General features: G+C 38.7%; 1 protein-coding gene across 1 annotated transcript in view; it reads left to right on the top strand.

Annotated features, from left to right (window-relative positions):
* LOC132403362 (mucin-2-like) overlaps nt 1–24,217 on the top strand; it is a 109,995-nt gene that overhangs the window by 50,072 nt on the left and 35,706 nt on the right. Inside the window, exons 35-49 of the mRNA XM_059986782.1 lie at nt 492–551; nt 2,287–2,343; nt 4,025–4,072; nt 4,221–4,280; nt 6,013–6,072; nt 7,794–7,853; nt 9,583–9,642; nt 11,516–11,575; nt 13,308–13,367; nt 15,045–15,071; nt 15,244–15,300; nt 17,050–17,106; nt 18,853–18,912; nt 20,659–20,718; nt 22,465–22,524. Of these exons, the coding sequence (XP_059842765.1) occupies nt 492–551; nt 2,287–2,343; nt 4,025–4,072; nt 4,221–4,280; nt 6,013–6,072; nt 7,794–7,853; nt 9,583–9,642; nt 11,516–11,575; nt 13,308–13,367; nt 15,045–15,071; nt 15,244–15,300; nt 17,050–17,106; nt 18,853–18,912; nt 20,659–20,718; nt 22,465–22,524 (846 nt within the window). The remainder of the gene's footprint in view (nt 1–491; nt 552–2,286; nt 2,344–4,024; nt 4,073–4,220; nt 4,281–6,012; nt 6,073–7,793; nt 7,854–9,582; nt 9,643–11,515; nt 11,576–13,307; nt 13,368–15,044; nt 15,072–15,243; nt 15,301–17,049; nt 17,107–18,852; nt 18,913–20,658; nt 20,719–22,464; nt 22,525–24,217) is intronic.

Here is a 24,217-nt window from a genome sequence, read left to right on the forward strand (position 1 = left end):
ATGATCAGATATGCTTTCTCTTTCACACTTACAGTTCAGCACATCATTACACACCAAAAAATTGAAGAGTGAAAGGAAATTGCTACTTTATTGCAACACACAGTAAATGTCGCAAATTAATCTCTACTGATTAAATAGTCTTTAGGTTTTTAAGTATTCTGCATTTATTCTCAGTGTTTCAACGATTGCTGTTCAGCATAGCATTAAACTGCATTTGCAGACTGAGCTGTGCTGCTGCAGTAGATTAGGTATTAACTGTTTTCCTGTATATTGAGTGCCTTTTATATTTTTGCAGAAGAGACAACTACCACAACGACACCAAGCACCACTACTTCCACAATAGGTGAGTGAAACCAATGAAGGTTTATCCCGCATCCTCTGTCATCGTCTTTTATTTTGTGCAGAATGTAGATTGTTTGCTCTGCTGTTGGATCTTCCAATGTATCACACTTCAAGGTGAGCCTAATTGCTTTTAATGAATTTTTTCACAGTAGAAACAACAACACCAACAACAACAACCACAACTGAATCTACGACCACTTCAACAACAGGTGATTGATGTACACTGATCAATTTATTTTTATTAAAACGGAGTGCATAGGCTCCACAAACTCATGCACAGTGTCCGGCCTTCACCCTCCACATCTGTGACTTCAGTTCATGGAACTGCAGATAGAGTCAGGCACAAGACATCGAGTTGTACAGCACAGGGAAGGCCAACGTTAGAGTCTTCTGGCTTCACTATGGATGGTGTTCCAACTCAGAACAATAGTCGTGTACCTGTGCTCACATTTTGTTTTCAACTTTCCATCATCCTTAATGAGAATTACAGTCTCTTGTCTTTTCAGCACTTCAGTTTACATCTAAAACAAGCCAGAGAAACATAGAAATATAGAAAACCTACAGCGCAATAAAGGCCCTTCAGCCAAAAATGTTCTGTCAAACATCGACCTGCTCTAGAAATTACTTAGGCTTACCCATAGCGCTCTATCGTTCTGAGCACCATGAACTTATCCAAAAGTGTTTTAAAAGACCCGATCGTATCAGCCTCCACCACCATTGATGGCAGCTTCCTCCACGCACTCACCACTCTCTGCCTAAGAAAGTTACGCTGACATCTCAATGGTTATTGATTTGAACATTAAATTAACAAGTCTGCACACTATTTCGTCAGAAATTGAATGCATTCCTTTCTTGAAATGATCACTCATTACACCAGTCAAAATATGCTACCTTGAATAAGAGCTCCGTCATGAATAGCGAAATCAGGAATCTAAGATTGAGATTCCAATGGGGATAGCCTTTTGGTCTCTGCCATGGACATCTTATTACACCACCATGAGCATTGCTGACATCTTGAGATGAGGATATGAGAAGCAGAACTGCAGAGTTATGATGTGTTGTTGCTGATACATCTGTCTCTGATAGTTTGAAGTGATGGATGTTGTTTATTACTTATCCAATCTGTCATTAATTTCCATGATTCCCGAGCATTACACCTGTCAGCTACAACAGAACACCAGTATCTCGAATGCAGATCACACTCATTGCCCATTGCATGATGACCATTTAATGTAGAGCCTGTATAAGTGAATATTATTGCTGTTTGGTTTCAGATTTTCAGTTTGGTGTCACTTGCTGAAAGTAATTCACACCTTTAATCTGCACAATAAATGTCATTTATATCAGCAGTTCCAGAACTGTTGAGTGAAGTCTTTCCAAAATGTTTATCAACAGATACACGAGCCAAATGACATTAATAACTCTACAAATCTGTGTGATGTATCTGATCATGATCAAATATGCTTTCTCTTTCACACTTACAGTTCAGCACATCATTACACACCAAAAAATTGAAGAGTGAAAGGAAATTGCTACTTTATTGCAACACACAGTAAATGTCGCAAATTAATCTCTACTGATTAAATAGTCTTTAGGTTTTTAAGTATTCTGCATTTATTCTCAGTGTTTCAACGATTGCTGTTCAGCATAGCATTAAACTGCATTTGCAGACTGAGCTGTGCTGCTGCAGTAGATTAGGTATTAACTGTTTTCCTGTATATTGAGATCCTTTTATATTTTTGCAGAAGAGACAACTACCACAACGACACCAAGCACCACTACTTCCACAATAGGTGAGTGAAACCAATGAAGGTTTATCCCGCATCCTCTGTCATCGTCTTTTATTTTGTGCAGAATGTAGATTGTTTGCTCTGCTGTTGGATCTTCCAATGTATCACACTTCAAGGTGAGCCTAATTGCTTTTAATGAATTTTTTCACAGTAGAAACAACAACACCAACAACAACAACCACAACTGAATCTACGACCACTTCAACAACAGGTGATTGATGTACACTGATCAATTTATTTTTATTAAAACGGAGTGCATAGGCTCCACAAACTCATGCACAGTGTCCGGCCTTCACCCTCCACATCTGTGACTTCAGTTCATGGAACTGCAGATAGAGTCAGTCACAAGACATCGAGTTGTACAGCACAGGGAAGGCCAACGTTAGAGTCTTCTGGCTTCACTATGGATGGTGTTCCAACTCAGAACAATAGTCGTGTACCTGTGCTCACATTTTGTTTTCAACTTTCCATCATCCTTAATGAGAATTACAGTCTCTTGTCTTTTCTTTCTTTCCTTTCTTTCTTTTTCAATCTTTTTATTGAGTTTCATATATATATATATATAAGAAAAAACATAACATAATAATCAATAGGTTATAAATACAATAGACTTGAAATTACATTAGTAATAGGATAATAATATCCTAGTCTCTTGTCTTTTCTGCACTTCAGTTTACACCTAACACAGGGAATTGAAACATAGAAATATAGAAACTCTGCAGCAAAATACAGGCCCTTCAGCCAAAAATGTTCTGTCAAACATCGACCTGCTCTAGAAATTACTTAGGCTTACCCATAGCCCTCTATCGTTCTGAGCACCATGAAGTGTTTTAAAAGACCCGATCGTATCAGCCTCCACCACCATTGATGGCAGCTTCCTCCACGCACTCACCACTCTCTGCCTAAGAAAGTTACACTGACATCTCAATGGTTATTGATTTGAACATTAAATTAACAAGTCTGCACACTATTTCATCAGAAATTGAATGCATTCCTTTCTTCAAATGATCACTCATTACACCAGTCAAAATATGCTACCTTGAATAAGAGCTCCGTCATGAATAGCGAAATCAGGAATCTAAGATTGAGATTCCAATGGGGATAGCCTTTTGGTCTCTGCCATGGACATCTGATTACACCACCATGAGAATTGCTGACGTCTTGAGATGAGGATATGAGAAGCAGAGCTGCAGAGTTATGATGTGTTGTTGCTGATACATCTGTCTCTGATAGTTTGGAGTGATGGATGTTGTATATTACATATCCAATCTGTCATTTATTTCCATGATTCCCGAGCATTACACCTGTCAGCTACAACAGAACACCAGTATCTCGAATGCAGATCACACTCATTGCCCATTGCATGATGACCATTTAATGTAGAGCCTGTATAAGTGAATATTATTGCTGTTTGGTTTCAGATTTTCAGTTTGGTGTCACTTGCTGAAAGTAATTCACACCTTTAATCTGCACAATAAATGTCATTTATATCAGCAGTTCCAGAACTGTTGAGTGAAGTCTTTCCAAAATGTTTATCAACAGATACACGAGCCAAATGACATTAATAACTCTACAAATCTGTGTGATGTATCTGAACATGATCAGATATGCTTTCTCTTTCACACTTACAGTTCAGCACATCATTACACACCAAAAAATTGAAGAGTGAAAGGAAATTGCTACTTTATTGCAACACACAGTAAATGTCGCAAATTAATCTCTACTGATTAAATAGTCTTTAGGTTTTTAAGTATTCTGCATTTATTCTCAGTGTTTCAACGATTGCTGTTCAGCATAGCATTAAACTGCATTTGCAGACTGAGCTGTGCTGCTGCAGTAGATTAGGTATTAACTGTTTTCTTGTATATTGAGTGCCTTTTATATTTTTGCAGAAGAGACAACTACCACAACGACACCAAGCACCACTACTTCCACAATAGGTGAGTGAAACCAATGAAGGTTTATCCCGCATCCTCTGTCATCGTCTTTTATTTTGTGCAGAATGTAGATTGTTTGCTCTGCTGTTGGATCTTCCAATGTATCACACTTCAAGGTGAGCCTAATTGCTTTTAATGAATTTTTTCACAGTAGAAACAACAACACCAACAACAACAACCACAACTGAATCTACGACCACTTCAACAACAGGTGATTGATGTACACTGATCAATTTATTTTTATTAAAACGGAGTGCATAGGCTCCACAAACTCATGCACAGTGTCCGGCCTTCACCCTCCACATCTGTGACTTCAGTTCATGGAACTGCAGATAGAGTCAGGCACAAGACATCGAGTTGTACAGCACAGGGAAGGCCAACGTTAGAGTCTTCTGGCTTCACTATGGATGGTGTTCCAACTCAGAACAATAGTCGTGTACCTGTGCTCACATTTTGTTTTCAACTTTCCATCATCCTTAATGAGAATTACAGTCTCTTGTCTTTTCAGCACTTCAGTTTACATCTAAAACAAGCCAGAGAAACATAGAAATATAGAAAACCTACAGCGCAATAAAGGCCCTTCAGCCAAAAATGTTCTGTCAAACATCGACCTGCTCTAGAAATTACTTAGGCTTACCCATAGCGCTCTATCGTTCTGAGCACCATGAACTTATCCAAAAGTGTTTTAAAAGACCCGATCGTATCAGCCTCCACCACCATTGATGGCAGCTTCCTCCACGCACTCACCACTCTCTGCCTAAGAAAGTTACGCTGACATCTCAATGGTTATTGATTTGAACATTAAATTAACAAGTCTGCACACTATTTCGTCAGAAATTGAATGCATTCCTTTCTTGAAATGATCACTCATTACACCAGTCAAAATATGCTACCTTGAATAAGAGCTCCGTCATGAATAGCGAAATCAGGAATCTAAGATTGAGATTCCAATGGGGATAGCCTTTTGGTCTCTGCCATGGACATCTTATTACACCACCATGAGCATTGCTGACATCTTGAGATGAGGATATGAGAAGCAGAACTGCAGAGTTATGATGTGTTGTTGCTGATACATCTGTCTCTGATAGTTTGAAGTGATGGATGTTGTTTATTACTTATCCAATCTGTCATTAATTTCCATGATTCCCGAGCATTACACCTGTCAGCTACAACAGAACACCAGTATCTCGAATGCAGATCACACTCATTGCCCATTGCATGATGACCATTTAATGTAGAGCCTGTATAAGTGAATATTATTGCTGTTTGGTTTCAGATTTTCAGTTTGGTGTCACTTGCTGAAAGTAATTCACACCTTTAATCTGCACAATAAATGTCATTTATATCAGCAGTTCCAGAACTGTTGAGTGAAGTCTTTCCAAAATGTTTATCAACAGATACACGAGCCAAATGACATTAATAACTCTACAAATCTGTGTGATGTATCTGATCATGATCAAATATGCTTTCTCTTTCACACTTACAGTTCAGCACATCATTACACACCAAAAAATTGAAGAGTGAAAGGAAATTGCTACTTTATTGCAACACACAGTAAATGTCGCAAATTAATCTCTACTGATTAAATAGTCTTTAGGTTTTTAAGTATTCTGCATTTATTCTCAGTGTTTCAACGATTGCTGTTCAGCATAGCATTAAACTGCATTTGCAGACTGAGCTGTGCTGCTGCAGTAGATTAGGTATTAACTGTTTTCCTGTATATTGAGATCCTTTTATATTTTTGCAGAAGAGACAACTACCACAACGACACCAAGCACCACTACTTCCACAATAGGTGAGTGAAACCAATGAAGGTTTATCCCGCATCCTCTGTCATCGTCTTTTATTTTGTGCAGAATGTAGATTGTTTGCTCTGCTGTTGGATCTTCCAATGTATCACACTTCAAGGTGAGCCTAATTGCTTTTAATGAATTTTTTCACAGTAGAAACAACAACACCAACAACAACAACCACAACTGAATCTACGACCACTTCAACAACAGGTGATTGATGTACACTGATCAATTTATTTTTATTAAAACGGAGTGCATAGGCTCCACAAACTCATGCACAGTGTCCGGCCTTCACCCTCCACATCTGTGACTTCAGTTCATGGAACTGCAGATAGAGTCAGGCACAAGACATCGAGTTGTACAGCACAGGGAAGGCCAACGTTAGAGTCTTCTGGCTTCACTATGGATGGTGTTCCAACTCAGAACAATAGTCGTGTACCTGTGCTCACATTTTGTTTTCAACTTTCCATCATCCTTAATGAGAATTACAGTCTCTTGTCTTTTCAGCACTTCAGTTTACATCTAAAACAGGCCATTGAAACATAGAAATATAGAAAACCTACAGCGCAATAAAGGCCCTTCAGCCAAAAATGTTCTGTCAAACATCGACCTGCTCTAGAAATTACTTAGACTTACCCATAGCCCTCTATCGTTCTGAGCACCATGAAGTGTTTTAAAAGACCCGATCGTATCAGCCTCCACCACCATTGATGGCAGCTTCCTCCACGCACTCACCACTCTCTGCCTAAGAAAGTTACGCTTTCATCTCAATGGTTATTGATTTGAACATTAAATTAACAAGTCTGCACACTATTTCGTCAGAAATTGAATGCATTCCTTTCTTCAAATGATCACTCATTACACCAGTCAAAATATGCTACCTTGAATAAGAGCTCCGTCATGAATAGCGAAATCAGGAATCTAAGATTGAGATTCCAATGGGGATAGCCTTTTGGTCTCTGCCATGGACATCTTATTACACCACCATGAGCATTGCTGACGTCTTGAGATGAGGATATGAGAAGCAGAGCTGCAGAGTTATGATGTGTTGTTGCTGATACATCTGTCTCTGATAGTTTGGAGTGATGGATGTTGTATATTACATATCCAATCTGTCATTTATTTCCATGATTCCCGAGCATTACACCTGTCAGCTACAACAGAACACCAGTATCTCGAATGCAGATCACACTCATTGCCCATTGCATCATGACCATTTAATGTAGAGCCTGTAAAAGTGAATATTGTTTCTGGTTAGTTTCTGATTTTCAGTTTGGTGTCACTTGCTGAAAGTAATTCACACCTTTAATCTGCACAATAAATGTCATTTTTATCAGCAGTTCCACAACTGTTGAGTGAAGTCTTTCCAAAATGTTTTTCAACAGATACACGAGCCAAATGGCATTAATATCTCTACAAATCTGTGTGATGTATCTGATCATGATCAGATATGCATTCTCTTTCACACTTACAGTTCAGCACATCATTACACAGCAAAACATTGAAGAGTGAAAGAAAATTGCTACTTTATTGCAACACACAGTAAATGCTGCAAATTCATATCTACTGACTAAATAGTCTTCAGGTTTTTAACTATTCCGCATTTATTCTCAGTGTTTCAACAATTGCAGTTCAGCATGGGATTAAACTGCAATTGTAGACTGAGCTGTGCTGCTGCAGTAGATTAGGTATTAACTGTTTTCTTGTATATTGAGTGCCTTTTATATTTTTGCAGAAGAGACAACTACCACAACGACACCAAGCACCACTACTTCCACAATAGGTGAGTGAAGCCAATGAAGGTTTATCCCGCATCCTCTGTCATCGTCTTTTATTTTGTGCAGAATGTAGATTGTTTGCTCTGCTGTTGGATCTTCCAATGTATCACATTTCAAGGTGAGCATAATTGCTTTTAATGAATTTTTTCACAGTAGAAACAACAACACCAACAATAACAACCACAACTGAATCTACGACCACTTCAACAACAGGTGAGTGATGTACACTGATCGATTTATTTTTATTAAAACACAGTGCATAGGCTCCACAAACTCAGGCACAGTGTCTGGCCTTCACCCTCCACATCTGTGACTTCAGTTCATGGAACTGCAGATAGAGTCAGTCACAAGACATCAAGTAGTGCAGCACAGGGAAGGCCAACGTTAGAGTCTTCTGGCTTCACTATGCATGGTGTTCCAACTCAGAACAGTAGTAGTGTACCTGTGCTCACATTTTGTTTTCAACTTTCCATCATCCTTAATGAGAATTACAGTCTCTTGTCTTTTCAGCACTTCAGTTTACATCTAAAACAAGCCATAGAAACATAGAAATATAGAAAACCTACAGCGCAATAAAGGCCCTTCAGCCAAAAATGTTCTGTCAAACATCGACCTGCTCTAGAAATTACTTAGGCTTACCCATAGCGCTCTATCGTTCTGAGCACCATGAACTTATCCAAAAGTGTTTTAAAAGACCCGATCGTATCAGCCTCCACCACCATTGATGGCAGCTTCCTCCACGCACTCACCACTCTCTGCCTAAGAAAGTTACGCTGACATCTCAATGGTTATTGATTTGAACATTAAATTAAGTCTGCACACTATTTCGTCAGAAATTGAATGCATTCCTTTCTTGAAATGATCACTCATTACACCAGTCAAAATATGCTACCTTGAATAAGAGCTCCGTCATGAATAGCGAAATCAGGAATCTAAGATTGAGATTCCAATGGGGATAGCCTTTTGGTCTCTGCCATGGACATCTTATTACACCACCATGAGCATTGCTGACATCTTGAGATGAGGATATGAGAAGCAGAACTGCAGAGTTATGATGTGTTGTTGCTGATACATCTGTCTCTGATAGTTTGAAGTGATGGATGTTGTTTATTACTTATCCAATCTGTCATTAATTTCCATGATTCCCGAGCATTACACCTGTCAGCTACAACAGAACACCAGTATCTCGAATGCAGATCACACTCATTGCCCATTGCATGATGACCATTTAATGTAGAGCCTGTATAAGTGAATATTATTGCTGTTTGGTTTCAGATTTTCAGTTTGGTGTCACTTGCTGAAAGTAATTCACACCTTTAATCTGCACAATAAATGTCATTTATATCAGCAGTTCCAGAACTGTTGAGTGAAGTCTTTCCAAAATGTTTATCAACAGATACACGAGCCAAATGACATTAATAACTCTACAAATCTGTGTGATGTATCTGATCATGATCAAATATGCTTTCTCTTTCACACTTACAGTTCAGCACATCATTACACACCAAAAAATTGAAGAGTGAAAGGAAATTGCTACTTTATTGCAACACACAGTAAATGTCGCAAATTAATCTCTACTGATTAAATAGTCTTTAGGTTTTTAAGTATTCTGCATTTATTCTCAGTGTTTCAACGATTGCTGTTCAGCATAGCATTAAACTGCATTTGCAGACTGAGCTGTGCTGCTGCAGTAGATTAGGTATTAACTGTTTTCCTGTATATTGAGTGCCTTTTATATTTTTGCAGAAGAGACAACTACCACAACGACACCAAGCACCACTACTTCCACAATAGGTGAGTGAAACCAATGAAGGTTTATCCCGCATCCTCTGTCATCGTCTTTTATTTTGTGCAGAATGTAGATTGTTTGCTCTGCTGTTGGATCTTCCAATGTATCACACTTCAAGGTGAGCCTAATTGCTTTTAATGAATTTTTTCACAGTAGAAACAACAACACCAACAACAACAACCACAACTGAATCTACGACCACTTCAACAACAGGTGATTGATGTACACTGATCAATTTATTTTTATTAAAACAGAGTGCATAGGCTCCACAAACTCATGCACAGTGTCCGGCCTTCACCCTCCACATCTGTGACTTCAGTTCATGGAACTGCAGATAGAGTCAGGCACAAGACATCGAGTTGTACAGCACAGGGAAGGCCAACGTTAGAGTCTTCTGGCTTCACTATGGATGGTGTTCCAACTCAGAACAATAGTCGTGTACCTGTGCTCACATTTTGTTTTCAACTTTCCATCATCCTTAATGAGAATTACAGTCTCTTGTCTTTTCTTTCTTTCCTTTCTTTCTTTTTCAATCTTTTTATTGAGTTTCATATATATATATAAGAAAAAACATAACATAATAATCAATAGGTTATAAATACAATAGACTTGAAATTACATTAGTAATAGGATAATAATATCCTAGTCTCTTGTCTTTTCTGCACTTCAGTTTACACCTAACACAGGGAATTGAATCATAGAAATATAGAAACTCTGCAGCAAAATACAGGCCCTTCAGCCAAAAATGTTCTGTCAAACATCGACCTGCTCTAGAAATTACTTAGGCTTACCCATAGCCCTCTATCGTTCTGAGCACCATGAAGTGTTTTAAAAGACCCGATCGTATCAGCCTCCACCACCATTGATGGCAGCTTCCTCCACGCACTCACCACTCTCTGCCTAAGAAAGTTACACTGACATCTCAATGGTTATTGATTTGAACATTAAATTAACAAGTCTGCACACTATTTCATCAGAAATTGAATGCATTCCTTTCTTCAAATGATCACTCATTACACCAGTCAAAATATGCTACCTTGAATAAGAGCTCCGTCATGAATAGCGAAATCAGGAATCTAAGATTGAGATTCCAATGGGGATAGCCTTTTGGTCTCTGCCATGAACATCTTATTACACCACCATGAGAATTGCTGACGTCTTGAGATGAGGATATGAGAAGCAGAGCTGCAGAGTTATGATGTGTTGTTGCTGATACATCTGTCTCTGATAGTTTGGAGTGATGGATGTTGTATATTACATATCCAATCTGTCATTTATTTCCATGATTCCCGAGCATTACACCTGTCAGCTACAACAGAACACCAGTATCTCGAATGCAGATCACACTCATTGCCCATTGCATCATGACCATTTAATGTAGAGCCTTTAAAAGTGAATATTGTTTCTGGTTAGTTTCTGATTTTCAGTTTGGTGTCACTTGCTGAAAGTAATTCACACCTTTAATCTGCACAATAAATGTCATTTTTATCAGCAGTTCCACAACTGTTGAGTGAAGTCTTTCCAAAATGTTTTTCAACAGATACACGAGCCAAATGGCATTAATATCTATACAAATCTGTGTGATGTATCTGATCATGATCAGATATGCATTCTCTTTCACACTTACAGTTCAGCACATCATTACACAGCAAAACAATGAAGAGTGAAAGAAAATTGCTACTTTATTGCAACACACAGTAAATGCTGCAAATTCATATCTACTGACTAAATAGTCTTCAGGTTTTTAACTATTCCACATTTATTCTCAGTGTTTCAACAATTGCAGTTCAGCATGTGATTAAACTGCAATTGTAGACTGAGCTGTGCTGCTGCAGTAGATTAGGTATTAACTGTTTTCTTGTATATTGAGTGCCTTTTATATTTTTGCAGAAGAGACAACTACCACAACGACACCAAGCACCACTACTTCCACAATAGGTGAGTGAAACCAATGAAGGTTTATCCCGCATCCTCTGTCATCGTCTTTTATTTTGTGCAGAATGTAGATTGTTTGCTCTGCTGTTGGATCTTCCAATGTATCACACTTCAAGGTGAGCCTAATTGCTTTTAATGAATTTTTTCACAGTAGAAACAACAACACCAACAACAACAACCACAACTGAATCTACGACCACTTCAACAACAGGTGATTGATGTACACTGATCGATTTATTTTTATTGAAACACAGTGCATAGGCTCCACAAACTCATGCACAGTGTCCGGCCTTCACCCTCCACATCTGTGACTTCAGTTCATGGAACTGCAGATAGAGTCAGGCACAAGACATCGAGTTGTACAGCACAGGGAAGGCCAACGTTAGAGTCTTCTGGCTTCACTATGGATGGTGTTCCAACTCAGAACAATAGTCGTGTACCTGTGCTCACATTTTGTTTTCAACTTTCCATCATCCTTAATGAGAATTACAGTCTCTTGTCTTTTCAGCACTTCAGTTTACATCTAAAACAGGCCATTGAAACATAGAAATATAGAAAACCTACAGCGCAATAAAGGCCCTTCAGCCAAAAATGTTCTGTCAAACATCGACCTGCTCTAGAAATTACTTAGGCTTACCCATAGCCCTCTATCGTTCTGAGCACCATGAACTTATCCAAAAGTGTTTTAAAAGACCCGATCGTATCAGCCTCCACCACCATTGATGGCAGCTTCCTCCACGCACTCACCACTCTCTGCCTAAGAAAGTTACGCTGACATCTCAATGGTTATTGATTTGAACATTAAATTAACAAGTCTGCACACTATTTCGTCAGAAATTGAATGCATTCCTTTCTTCAAATGATCACTCATTACACCAGTCAAAATATGCTACCTTGAATAAGAGCTCCGTCATGATTAGCGAAATCAGGAATCTAAGATTGAGATTCCAATGGGGTTAGCCTTTTGGTCTCTGCCATGGACATCTTATTACACCACCATGAGCATTGCTGACGTCTTGAGATGAGGATATGAGAAGCAGAGCTGCAGAGTTATGAGGTGTTGTTGCTGATACATCTGTCTCTGATAGTTCAAAGTGATGGATGTTGTTTATTACTTATCCAATCTGTCATTAATTTCCATGATTCCCGAGCATTACACCTGTCAGCTACAACAGAACACCAGTATCTCGAATGCAGATCACACTCATTGCCCATTGCATGATGACCATTTAATGTAGAGCCTGTATAAGTGAATATTGTTGCTGTTTGGTTTCAGATTTTCAGTTTGGTGTCACTTGCTGAAAGTAATTCACACCTTTAATCTGCACAATAAATCTCATTTATATCAGCCGTTCCAGAACTGTTGAATGAAGTCTTTCCAAAATGTTTATCAACAGATACACGAGCCAAATGACATTAATAACTCTAGAAACCTGTGTGATGTATCTGATCATGATTGGATATGCTTTCTCTTTCACACTTACAGTTCAGCACATGATTACACGCCAAAACATTGAAGATTGAAAGAAAATTGCTACTGTATTGCAACACAGCGTAAATGCTGAAAATTAATATCTACTGACTAAATAGACTTCAGGTTTTTAAATATTCCACATTTATTCTCAGTGTTTCAACAATTGCAGTTCAGCATGGGATTAAACTGCATTTGTAGACTGAGCTGTGCTGCTGCAGTAGATTAGGTATTAATTGTTTTCTTGTATATTGAGTGCCTTTTATATTTATGCAGGAGAGACAACTACCACAATGACACCAAGCACCACTACTTCCACAATAGGTGAGTGAAACCAATGAAGGTTTATCCCGCATCCTCTGTCATCGTCTTTTATTTTGTGCAGAATGTAGATTGTTTGCTCTGCTGTTGGATCTTCCAATGTATCACACTTCAAGGTGAGCCTAATTGCTTTTAATGAATTTTTTCACAGTAGAAACAACAACACCAACAACAACAACCACAACTGAATCTACGACCACTTCAACAACAGGTGATTGATGTACACTGATCAATTTATTTTTATTAAAACGGAGTGCATAGGCTCCACAAACTCATGCACAGTGTCCGGCCTTCACCCTCCACATCCGTGACTTCAGTTCATGGAACTGCAGATAGAGTCAGTCACAAGACATCGAGTTGTACAGCACAGGGAAGGCCAACGTTAGAGTCTTCTGGCTTCACTACGGATGGTGTTCCAACTCAGAACAATAGTCGTGTACCTGTGCTCACATTTTGTTTTCAACTTTCCATCATCCTTAATGAGAATTACAGTCTCTTGTCTTTTCTTTCTTTCCTTTCTTTCTTTTTCAATCTTTTTATTGAGTTTCATATATATATATAAGAAAAAACATAACATAATAATCAATAGGTTATAAATACAATAGACTTGAAATTACATTAGTAATAGGATAATAATATCCTAGTCTCTTGTCTTTTCATCACTTCAGTTTACACCTAACACAGGGAATTGAAACATAGAAATATAGAAACTCTGCAGCAAAATACAGGCCCTTCAGCCAAAAATGTTCTGTCAAACATCGACCTGCTCTAGAAATTACTTAGGCTTACCCATAGCCCTCTATCGTTCTGAGCACCATGAAGTGTTTTAAAAGACCCGATCGTATCAGCCTCCACCACCATTGATGGCAGCTTCCTCCACGCACTCACCACTCTCTGCCTAAGAAAGTTACGCTGACATCTCAATGGTTATTGATTTGAACATTAAATTAACAAGTCTGCACACTATTTCGTCAGAAATTGAATGCATTCCTTTCTTCAAATGATCACTCATTACACCAGTCAAAATATGCTACCTTGAATAAGAGCTCCGTCATGAATAGCGAAATCAGGAATCTAAGATTGAGATTCCAATGGGGATAGCCTTTTGGTCTCTGCCATGGACATCTTATTACACCACCATGAGCATTGCTGACGTCTTGAGATGAGGATATGAGAAGCAGAGCTGCAGAGTTATGATGTGTTGTTGCTGATACATCTGTCTCTGATAGTTTGGAGTGATGTATGTTGTATATTACATATCCAATCTGTCATTTATTTCCATGATTCCCGAGCATTACACCTGTCAGCTACAACAGAACACCAGTATCTCGAATGCAGATCACACTCATTGCCCATTGCATCATGACCATTTAATGTAGAGCCTGTAAAAGTGAATATTGTTTCTGGTTAGTTTCTGATTTTCAGTTTGGTGTCACTTGCTGAAAGTAATTCACACCTTTAATCTGCACAATAAATGTCATTTTTATCAGCAGTTCCACAACTGTTGAGTGAAGTCTTTCCAAAATGTTTTTCAACAGATACACGAGCCAAATGGCATTAATATCTCTACAAATCTGTGTGATGTATCTGATCATGATCAGATATGCATTCTCTTTCACACTTACAGTTCAGCACATCATTACACAGCAAAACATTGAAGAGTGAAAGAAAATTGCTACTTTATTGCAACACACAGTAAATGCTGCAAATTCATATCTACTGTCTAAATAGTCTTCAGGTTTTTAACTATTCCGCATTTATTCTCAGTGTTTCAACAATTGCAGTTCAGCATGGGATTAAACTGCAATTGTAGACTGAGCTGTGCTGCTGCAGTAGATTAGGTATTAACTGTTTTCTTGTATATTGAGTGCCTTTTATATTTTTGCAGAAGAGACAACTACCACAACGACACCAAGCACCACTACTTCCACAATAGGTGAGTGAAACCAATGAAGGTTTATCCCGCATCCTCTGTCATCGTCTTTTATTTTGTGCAGAATGTAGATTGTTTGCTCTGCTGTTGGATCTTCCAATGTATCACATTTCAAGGTGAGCATAATTGCTATGAATGAATTTTTTCACAGTAGAAACAACAACACCAACAATAACAACCACAACTGAATCTACGACCACTTCAACAACAGGTGAGTGATGTACACTGATCAATGTACACTGATCGAATTATTTTTATTAAAACACAGTGCATAGGCTCCACAAACTCATGCACAGTGTCCGGCCTTCACCCTCCACATCTGTGACTTCAGTTCATGGAACTGCAGATAGAGTCAGTCACAAGACATCGAGTTGTACAGCACAGGGAAGGCCAACGTTAGAGTCTTCTGGCTTCACTATGGATGGTGTTCCAACTCAGAACAATAGTCGTGTACCTGTGCTCACATTTTGTTTTCAACTTTCCATCATCCTTAATGAGAATTACAGTCTCTTGTCTTTTCAGCACTTCAGTTTACATCTAAAACAGGCCATTGAAACATAGAAATATAGAAAACCTACAGCGCAATAAAGGCCCTTCAGCCAAAAATGTTCTGTCAAACATCGACCTGCTCTAGAAATTACTTAGGCTTACCCATAGCCCTCTATCGTTCTGAGCACCATGAACTTATCCAAAAGTGTTTTAAAAGACCCGATCGTATCAGCCTCCACCACCATTGATGGCAGCTTCCTCCACGCACTCACCACTCTCTGCCTAAGAAAGTTACGCTGACATCTCAATGGTTATTGATTTGAACATTAAATTAACAAGTCTGCACACTATTTCGTCAGAAATTGAATGCATTCCTTTCTTCAAATGATCACTCATTACACCAGTCAAAATATGCTACCTTGAATAAGAGCTCCGTCATGAATAGCGAAATCAGGAATCTAAGATTGAGATTCCAATGGGGTTAGCCTTTTGGTCTCTGCCATGGACATCTTATTACACCACCATGAGCATTGCTGACGTCTTGAGATGAGGATATGAGAAGCAGAGCTGCAGAGTTATGAGGTGTTGTTGCTGATACATCTGTCTCTGATAGTTCGAAGTGATGGATGTTGTTTATTACTTATCCAATCTGTCATTAATTTCCATGATTCCCGAGAATTACACCTGTCAGCTACAACAGAACACCAGTATCTCGAATGCAGATCACACTCATTGCCCATTGCATGATGACCATTTAATGTAGAGCCTGTATAAGTGAATATTGTTGCTGTTTGGTTTCAGATTTTCAGTTTGGTGTCACTTGCTGAAAGTAATTCACACCTTTAATCTGCACAATAAATCTCATTTATATCAGCCGTTCCAGAACTGTTGAATGAAGTCTTTCCAAAATGTTTATCAACAGATACACGAGCCAAATGACATTAATAACTCTAGAAACCTGTGTGATGTATCTGATCATGATCGGATATGCTTTCTCTTTCACACTTACAGTTCAGCACATGATTACACGCCAAAACATTGAAGATTGAAAGAAAATTGCTACTGTATTGCAACACAGCGTAAATGCTGAAAATTAATATCTACTGACTAAATAGACTTCAGGTTTTTAAATATTCCACATTTATTCTCAGTGTTTCAACAATTGCAGTTCAGCATGGGATTAAACTGCATTTGTAGACTGAGCTGTGCTGCTGCAGTAGATTAGGTATTAATTGTTTTCTTGTATATTGAGTGCCTTTTATATTTTTGCAGGAGAGACAACTACCACAATGACACCAAGCACCACTACTTCCACAATAGGTGAGTGAAACCAATGAAGGTTTATCCCGCATCCTCTGTCATCGTCTTTTATTTTGTGCAGAATGTAGATTGTTTGCTCTGCTGTTGGATCTTCCAATGTATCACACTTCAAGGTGAGCCTAATTGCTTTTAATGAATTTTTTCACAGTAGAAACAACAACACCAACAACAACAACCACAACTGAATCTACGACCACTTCAACAACAGGTGAGTGATGTACACTGATCAATGTACACTGATCGAATTATTTTTATTAAAACACAGTGCATAGGCTCCACAAACTCATGCACAGTGTCCGGCCTTCACCCTCCACATCTGTGACTTCAGTTCATGGAACTGCAGATAGAGTCAGTCACAAGACATCGAGTTGTACAGCACAGGGAAGGCCAACGTTAGAGTCTTCTGGCTTCACTATGGATGGTGTTCCAACTCAGAACAATAGTCGTGTACCTGTGCTCACATTTTGTTTTCAACTTTCCATCATCCTTAATGAGAATTACAGTCTCTTGTCTTTTCAGCACTTCAGTTTACATCTAAAACAGGCCATTGAAACATAGAAATATAGAAAACCTACAGCGCAATAAAGGCCCTTCAGCCAAAAATGTTCTGTCAAACATCGACCTGCTCTAGAAATTACTTAGGCTTACCCATAGCCCTCTATCGTTCTGAGCACCATGAACTTATACAAAAGTGTTTTAAAAGACCCTATCGTATCAGCCTCCACCACCATTGATGGCAGCTTCCTCCACGCACTCACCACTCTCTGCCTAAGAAAGTTACGCTGACATCTCAATGGTTATTGATTTGAACATTAAATTAACAAGTCTGCACACTATTTCGTCAGAAATTGAATGCATTCCTTTCTTCAAATGATCACTCATTACACCAGTCAAAATATGCTACCTTGAATAAGAGCTCCGTCATGAGTAGCGAAATCAGGAATCTAAGATTGAGATTCCAATGGGGATAGTCTTTTGGTCTCTGCCATGGACATCTTATTACACCACCATGAGCATTGCTGATGTCTTGAGATGAGGATATGAGAAGCAGAGCTGCAGAGTTATGATGTGTTGTTGCTGATACATCTGTCTCTGATAGTTTGGAGTGATGGATGTTGTATATTACATATCCAATCTGTCATTTATTTCCATGATTCCCGAGCATTACACCTGTCAGCTACAACAGAACACCAGTATCTCGAATGCAGATCACACTCATTGCCCATTGCATCATGACCATTTAATGTAGAGCCTGTAAAAGTGAATATTGTTGCTTTTTAGTTTCAGATTTTCAGTTTGGTGTCACTTGCTGAAAGTAATTCACACCTTTAATCTGCACAATAAATGTCATTTTTATCAGCAGTTCCACAACTGTTGAGTGAAGTCTTTCCAAAATGTTTTTCAACAGATACACGAGCCAAATGGCATTAATATCTCTACAAATCTGTGTGATGTATCTGATCATGATCAGATATGCGTTCTCTTTCACACTTACAGTTCAGCACATCATTACACAGCAAAACATTGAAGAGTGAAAGAAAATTGCTACTTTATTGCAACACACAGTAAATGCTGCAAATTCATATCTACTGACTAAATAGTCTTCAGGTTTTTAACTATTCCGCATTTATTCTCAGTGTTTCAACAATTGCAGTTCAGCATGTGATTAAACTGCAATTGTAGACTGAGCTGTGCTGCTGCAGTAGATTAGGTATTAACTGTTTTCTTGTATATTGAGTGCCTTTTATATTTTTGCAGAAGAGACAACTACCACAACGACACCAAGCACCACTACTTCCACAATAGGTGAGTGAAACCAATGAAGGTTTATCCCGCATCCTCTGTCATCGTCTTTTATTTTGTGCAGAATGTAGATTGTTTGCTCTGCTGTTGGATCTTCCAATGTATCACATTTCAAGGTGAGCATAATTGCTTTTAATGAATTTTTTCACAGTTGAAACAACAACACCAACAACAACAACCACAACTGAATCTACGACCACTTCAACAACAGGTGAGTGATGTACACTGATCAATGTACACTGATCGATTTATTTTTATTAAAACACAGTGCATAGGCTCCACAAACTCAGGCACAGTGTCCGGCCTTCACCCTCCACATCTGTGACTTCAGTTCATGGAACTGCAGATAGAGTCAGTCACAAGACATCGAGTTGTACAGCACAGGGAAGGCCAACGTTAGAGTCTTCTGGCTTCACTATGGATGGTGTTCCAACTCAGAACAATAGTCGTGTACCTGTGCTCACATTTTGTTTTCAACTTTCCATCATCCTTAATGAGAATTACAGTCTCTTGTCTTTTCAGCACTTCAGTTTACATCTAAAACAAGCCATAGAAACATAGAAATATAGAAAACCTACAGCGCAATAAAGGCCCTTCAGCCAAAAATGTTCTGTCAAACATCGACCTGCTCTAGAAATTACTTAGGCTTACCCATAGCCCTCTATCGTTCTGAGCACCATGAACTTATCCAAAAGTGTTTTAAAAGACCCGATCGTATCAGCCTCCACCACCATTGATGGCAGCTTCCTCCACGCACTCACCACTCTCTGCCTAAGAAAGTTACGCTGACATCTCAATGGTTATTGATTTGAACATTAAATTAACAAGTCTGCACACTATTTCGTCAGAAATTGAATGCATTCCTTTCTTCAAATCATCACTCATTACACCAGTCAAAATATGCTACCTTGAATAAGAGCTCCGTCATGAATAGCGAAATCAGGAATCTAAGATTGAGATTCCAATGGGGATAGCCTTTTGGTCTCTGCCATGGACATCTGATTACACCACCATGAGCATTGCTGACATCTTGAGATGAGGATATGAGAAGCAGAACTGCAGAGTTATGATGTGTTGTTGCTGATACATCTGTCTCTGATAGTTTGGAGTGATGGATGTTGTATATTACATATCCAATCTGTCATTTATTTCCATGATTCCTGAGCATTACACCTGTCAGCTACAACAGAACACCAGTATCTCGAATGCAGATCACACTCATTGCCCATTGCATCATGACCATTTAATGTAGAGCCTGTAAAAGTGAATATTGTTTCTGGTTAGTTTCTGATTTTCAGTTTGGTGTCACTTGCTGAAAGTAATTCACACCTTTAATCTGCACAATAAATGTCATTTTTATCAGCAGTTCCACAACTGTTGAGTGAAGTCTTTCCAAAATGTTTTTCAACAGATACACGAGCCAAATGGCATTAATATCTCTACAAATCTGTGTGATGTATCTGATCATGATCAGATATGCGTTCTCTTTCACACTTACAGTTCAGCACATCATTACACAGCAAAACATTGAAGAGTGAAAGAAAATTGCTACTTTATTGCAACACACAGTAAATGCTGCAAATTCATATCTACTGACTAAATAGTCTTCAGGTTTTTAACTATTCCACATTTATTCTCAGTGTTTCAACAATTGCAGTTCAGCATGGGATTAAACTGCAATTGTAGACTGAGCTGTGCTGCTGCAGTAGATTAGGTATTAACTGTTTTCTTGTATATTGAGTGCCTTTTATATTTTTGCAGAAGAGACAACTACCACAACGACACCAAGCACCACTACTTCCACAATAGGTGAGTGAAGCCAATGAAGGTTTATCCCGCATCCTCTGTCATCGTCTTTTATTTTGTGCAGAATGTAGATTGTTTGCTCTGCTGTTGGATCTTCCAATGTATCACATTTCAAGGTGAGCATAATTGCTATGAATGAATTTTTTCACAGTAGAAACAACAACACCAACAATAACAACCACAACTGAATCTACGACCACTTCAACAACAGGTGAGTGATGTACACTGATCAATGTACACTGATCGAATTATTTTTATTAAAACACAGTGCATAGGCTCCACAAACTCATGCACAGTGTCCGGCCTTCACCCTCCACATCTGTGACTTCAGTTCATGGAACTGCAGATAGAGTCAGTCACAAGACATCGAGTTGTACAGCACAGGGAAGGCCAACGTTAGAGTCTTCTGGCTTCACTATGGATGGTGTTCCAACTCAGAACAATAGTCGTGTACCTGTGCTCACATTTTGTTTTCAACTTTCCATCATCCTTAATGAGAATTACAGTCTCTTGTCTTTTCAGCACTTCAGTTTACATCTAAAACAGGCCATTGAAACATAGAAATATAGAAAACCTACAGCGCAATAAAGGCCCTTCAGCCAAAAATGTTCTGTCAAACATCGACCTGCTCTAGAAATTACTTAGGCTTACCCATAGCCCTCTATCGTTCTGAGCACCATGAACTTATACAAAAGTGTTTTAAAAGACCCTATCGTATCAGCCTCCACCACCATTGATGGCAGCTTCCTCCACGCACTCACCACTCTCTGCCTAAGAAAGTTACGCTGACATCTCAATGGTTATTGATTTGAACATTAAATTAACAAGTCTGCACACTATTTCGTCAGAAATTGAATGCATTCCTTTCTTCAATTGATCACTCATTACACCAGTCAAAATATGCTACCGTGAATAGGATCTCCGTCATGAGTAGCGAAATCAGGAATCTAAGATTGAGATTCCAATGGGGATAGTCTTTTGGTCTCTGCCATGGACATCTTATTACACCACCATGAGCATTGCTGATGTCTTGAGATGAGGATATGAGAAGCAGAGCTGCAGAGTTATGATGTGTTGTTGCTGATACATCTGTCTCTGATAGTTTGGAGTGATGGATGTTGTATATTACATATCCAATCTGTCATTTATTTCCATGATTCCCGAGCATTACACCTGTCAGCTACAACAGAACACCAGTATCTCGAATGCAGATCACACTCATTGCCCATTGCATCATGACCATTTAATGTAGAGCCTGTAAAAGTGAATATTGTTGCTTTTTAGTTTCAGATTTTCAGTTTGGTGTCACTTGCTGAAAGTAATTCACACCTTTAATCTGCACAATAAATGTCATTTTTATCAGCAATTCCACAACTGTTGAGTGAAGTCTTTCCAAAATGTTTTTCAACAGATACACGAGCCAAATGGCATTAATATCTCTACAAATCTGTGTGATGTATCTGATCATGATCAGATATGCGTTCTCTTTCACACTTACAGTTCAGCACATCATTACACAGCAAAACATTGAAGAGTGAAAGAAAATTGCTACTTTATTGCAACACACAGTAAATGCTGCAAATTCATATCTACTGACTAAATAGTCTTCAGGTTTTTAACTATTCCGCATTTATTCTCAGTGTTTCAACAATTGCAGTTCAGCATGTGATTAAACTGCAATTGTAGACTGAGCTGTGCTGCTGCAGTAGATTAGGTATTAACTGTTTTCTTGTATATTGAGTGCCTTTTATATTTTTGCAGAAGAGACAACTACCACAACGACACCAAGCACCACTACTTCCACAATAGGTGAGTGAAACCAATGAAGGTTTATCCCGCATCCTCTGTCATCGTCTTTTATTTTGTGCAGAATGTAGATTGTTTGCTCTGCTGTTGGATCTTCCAATGTATCACATTTCAAGGTGAGCATAATTGCTTTTAATGAATTTTTTCACAGTTGAAACAACAACACCAACAACAACAACCACAACTGAATCTACGACCACTTCAACAACAGGTGAGTGATGTACACTGATCAATGTACACTGATCGATTTATTTTTATTAAAACACAGTGCATAGGCTCCACAAACTCAGGCACAGTGTCCGGCCTTCACCCTCCACATCTGTGACTTCAGTTCATGGAACTGCAGATAGAGTCAGTCACAAGACATCGAGTTGTACAGCACAGGGAAGGCCAACGTTAGAGTCTTCTGGCTTCACTATGGATGGTGTTCCAACTCAGAACAATAGTCGTGTACCTGTGCTCACATTTTGTTTTCAACTTTCCATCATCCTTAATGAGAATTACAGTCTCTTGTCTTTTCAGCACTTCAGTTTACATCTAAAACAAGCCATAGAAACATAGAAATATAGAAAACCTACAGCGCAATAAAGGCCCTTCAGCCAAAAATGTTCTGTCAAACATCGACCTGCTCTAGAAATTACTTAGGCTTACCCATAGCCCTCTATCGTTCTGAGCACCATGAACTTATCCAAAAGTGTTTTAAAAGACCCGATCGTATCAGCCTCCACCACCATTGATGGCAGCTTCCTCCACGCACTCACCACTCTCTGCCTAAGAAAGTTACGCTGACATCTCAATGGTTATTGATTTGAACATTAAATTAACAAGTCTGCACACTATTTCGTCAGAAATTGAATGCATTCCTTTCTTCAAATCATCACTCATTACACCAGTCAAAATATGCTACCTTGAATAAGAGCTCCGTCATGAATAGCGAAATCAGGAATCTAAGATTGAGATTCCAATGGGGATAGCCTTTTGGTCTCTGCCATGGACATCTGATTACACCACCATGAGCATTGCTGACATCTTGAGATGAGGATATGAGAAGCAGAACTGCAGAGTTATGATGTGTTGTTGCTGATACATCTGTCTCTGATAGTTTGGAGTGATGGATGTTGTATATTACATATCCAATCTGTCATTTATTTCCATGATTCCTGAGCATTACACCTGTCAGCTACAACAGAACACCAGTATCTCGAATGCAGATCACACTCATTGCCCATTGCATCATGACCATTTAATGTAGAGCCTGTAAAAGTGAATATTGTTTCTGGTTAGTTTCTGATTTTCAGTTTGGTGTCACTTGCTGAAAGTAATTCACACCTTTAATCTGCACAATAAATGTCATTTTTATCAGCAGTTCCACAACTGTTGAGTGAAGTCTTTCCAAAATGTTTTTCAACAGATACACGAGCCAAATGGCATTAATATCTCTACAAATCTGTGTGATGTATCTGATCATGATCAGATATGCGTTCTCTTTCACACTTACAGTTCAGCACATCATTACACAGCAAAACATTGAAGAGTGAAAGAAAATTGCTACTTTATTGCAACACACAGTAAATGCTGCAAATTCATATCTACTGACTAAATAGTCTTCAGGTTTTTAACTATTCCGCATTTATTCTCAGTGTTTCAACAATTGCAGTTCAGCATGTGATTAAACTGCAATTGTAGACTGAGCTGTGCTGCTGCAGTAGATTAGGTATTAACAGTTTTCTTGTATATTGAGTGCCTTTTATATTTTTGCAGAAGAGACAACTACCACAACGACACCAAGCACCACTACTTCCACAATAGGTGAGTGAAACCAATGAAGGTTTATCCCGCATCCTCTGTCATCGTCTTTTATTTTATGCAGAATGTAGATTGTTTGCTCTGCTGTTGGATCTTCC

The sequence above is a fragment of the Hypanus sabinus genome, chromosome 13, assembly GCF_030144855.1.
Source record: "Hypanus sabinus isolate sHypSab1 chromosome 13, sHypSab1.hap1, whole genome shotgun sequence".
Classification (NCBI taxonomy): Eukaryota; Metazoa; Chordata; class Chondrichthyes; order Myliobatiformes; family Dasyatidae; genus Hypanus; species Hypanus sabinus.